The sequence below is a fragment of the Papaver somniferum genome, chromosome 3 (genome assembly GCF_003573695.1).
Source record: "Papaver somniferum cultivar HN1 chromosome 3, ASM357369v1, whole genome shotgun sequence".
Lineage (NCBI taxonomy): Eukaryota > Viridiplantae > Streptophyta > Magnoliopsida > Ranunculales > Papaveraceae > Papaver > Papaver somniferum.
Window position 1 is genome coordinate 70,382,580 of NC_039360.1, and position 2,926 is coordinate 70,385,505.

The 2,926-nt window shown below is 36.3% G+C and overlaps 2 protein-coding genes across 2 annotated transcripts; both read left to right on the plus strand.

Annotated features, from left to right (window-relative positions):
* Positions 1 to 400: 400 nt before the first annotated feature.
* LOC113359560 (agamous-like MADS-box protein AGL23) lies at positions 401 to 1,201 on the plus strand. Its single transcript, XM_026603172.1, has one exon. It carries the CDS (start codon positions 401 to 403, stop codon positions 1,199 to 1,201), a length of 801 nt encoding a protein of 266 aa, XP_026458957.1.
* An 887-nt stretch (positions 1,202 to 2,088) lies between these two features.
* Positions 2,089 to 2,926, plus strand: LOC113359561 (agamous-like MADS-box protein AGL29). Its single transcript, XM_026603173.1, has 2 exons — positions 2,089 to 2,380; positions 2,481 to 2,926. Exons 1-2 carry the CDS (start codon positions 2,089 to 2,091, stop codon positions 2,924 to 2,926), a joined length of 738 nt encoding a protein of 245 aa, XP_026458958.1.

Below are 2,926 nucleotides of genomic sequence, written 5' to 3' on the forward strand. Positions count from 1 at the left end.
TAGCAACATTAGTGATATACAACTAAAACACCACTACATAGAAGCAAACCAAGCCGCTGATGAACTGGAAAATCATGTCGTGGATAAACAAATGCAAGAAAACTCGACCGCCCATCTTTGGGATTTCCACTGTCCAAGTATTTTAAATTCAATTGTAAGTATTGATGCTAGGGGTGGTACACACCCTCGAATGTACCTCCTTTAAGTCTTTTATGCTACCTTTTCAAAAATAAGAAAACCCAACTTCTAATTTATAATCAGGTGGGATTTGAAGCATACGTAGTGTAGAATCGAGGGTTGTATTTAGTAAAATTATCGGCTATACTTAGTCATTGCCTATCGTCCTCGTTTTAGATACTTTCCTAACTCCGGCCATTCTTAACGCTATATAAGGTAAGCTATGCTACCAGTAGTTCACCCAATTCTATTTGTTACTCAACTCTCTGTTCATGAATCAAGTGATGATGATGGAGATGAAAAGCAGAGACCAGGAGGTGATGGTCGTAAGAAGATTAAGATTGAAAAAATCAAAGACAAATCAAAGTTACAGGTTACATTCTCCAAGAGACGAAAGGGTTTGTTCAAGAAGGCAACTGAATTATCTGTTTTAACTGGTTCACAAATTGCACTCATTGCTTTCTCTCCTGCCGGAAGACCCTATGTTTGTGGGAATCCTGATATCATACTCGAGAGATTTCTTAATAACATTAATGGTGAAGCGCGTGAAATTCAGAAAGATGATGATGAACAACAGAGGAGGTGTTTGGAAGTTGAAGGAGAACTAGAAGCTGAAAAGAAAAGAGGGGTTTTCTTGGATTCATTAATAAATTCTGATTTGGGGGCTGGTAATGATAAATCTTGTTGGGATACATATATGAATGGATTGAGTTTGGATGAATTGATACAGATGAGAAGTGACATAGAACAACTCCAGAAGCGCGTCTCAGAGAGATCTCATGACTTACAGATGACAAGTAACGTAGCTTCTTCTTCTTGTTGTTCTTCATATGAAGATAAGTCCCTCGCGTTGATGACAATACCGGCTGGTAATGAATTTGTTGATGATGATTATCAGAATAAAGAGATGGTAAATGAGTTTCTCTTTGATTTTGATTCTCAAGAATATGAATTTGGGATTGGGAATACTACTTCAACTGATCAACCAATCACCGCCGACATGTTTTCTGATGACTACTACTAGTACTGATCATATTTTCTAAGGCTTTGTTGTTTAAGTTTATGACCAGTTAATGTATGCAGTGATAAATTTATTTTTGAGGAATTGTATTTGTATTCAATTATCTTACTGATTCAATTAATTCATTTGATTATTCGTCTCTTTGTTGTTGGGAATTTTTGATCAGATTTTTTACAGTTTTTATCTTTGTTGTTGGGAGAGGTCAAGAATTTTGGCAAAGAAATTGGATTGTGATTAAATTTTTCCATTTTGAAAATTTTTTCCTGTTTGAACTTGGTAATGGATGAAGTTTAAATTCTTGGAGAACTAGAAAGAGTTATCAAGAAGTCTATTTAGTCAGTCCCCAAGCAGCTTGCATTGAACATATGACATTGGCTTTTTGGCAAAAGTGCGAACTAGTCAATTAAGCTACAGATGACATTTTGTTGCAATTGGTACTCCTCCCGTTGCAAGGACACTTCCGAACAATCTTCCGATGTTTGGCCGACAGCTGTATTCTATGATGTGAGAGCAAAGGGCCCTAATTAATATTGTCACCGAACACTTTTAGTTTCAATTTCAAATAAATCGTTTTTACTTCATAATTACAGCAACTCTAACGTCTAGTTTTTGATATCTCTTTTTTCTATATAATACCAGTACTACTACTCCATTGTCTTGTATCTGTTAACTCTCTTTGTTCTGATCTGCTAACTCTTAAGGAGATGTATAATCAAGCCATGATAGGGATGAATAATCAAGCTATGATGAAGATGAATAATCAAACGATGATAGAGATGTATGATCAAGCCATGATAGAGATGAATAATCAAGCGATGATGAAGATGAATAATCAAGCAATGATAGAGATGAATAATCGAGCGATGATGAAGATGAATAATCAAGCGATGATGAAGATGAAGAAACAAAGAAAAGGAGGTGAAGGTCGTAGGAAGATAAAGATTGAAAAAATAACAAACAAGTCAAGATTACAAGTTACATTCTCCAAGAGACGAAAGGGTTTGTTCAAGAAGGAAACTGAATTATCTGTTTTAACTGGTGCAGAAACTGCACTGATTGCTTTTTCTCCTGCCGGAAAACCCTTTGTTTGTGGAAATCCTGATCTCATACTCGAGAGGTTTCTTAATAACATTAATGGTGAAGCCTCTGAAATTCAGATGATGATGATGAACAACAGAGGAGGTATATGCAAGTTAAAAGAGAACCAGAAGCTTTCTCCCTGCCGGAAAACCCTATGCTTGTGGGAATCCTGATCTCATACTCGATCGATTTGTTAACAAAGCGTCTGAAATTCAGAAAAACGATGATGAAGCTGAAAAGAAAAGAGGGGTTTTCTTGGAGTCATTGATAAATTCTGGATTGGGGCCTAGTAGTGATAAATCTAGGTTGGATATATATATGAATGGATTGAATTTGGATGAGTTGATACCGATGAGAAGCGATATGGAACAACTCCAGAAGTGCGTCGCAAAGAGATCTCACGACTTAAAGATGATGACCAGTAATACAGCTTCTTCTTCTTCTTGTTCGTCTTCTTCGTACGAAGACAAGTCCCTTATTGCGTTGATGGATAAACCGGCTGGTAATGAAATTGTTGATGATGATTATCTGAATAAAGAGATGATAAATGAGTTGCTCTTTGATTCTCAAGAATACGAATTTGGGTTTGGGAATACTACTTCAACTGATGAAGAAATCACCGCCGACATGTTTTCTGATGACTACTGA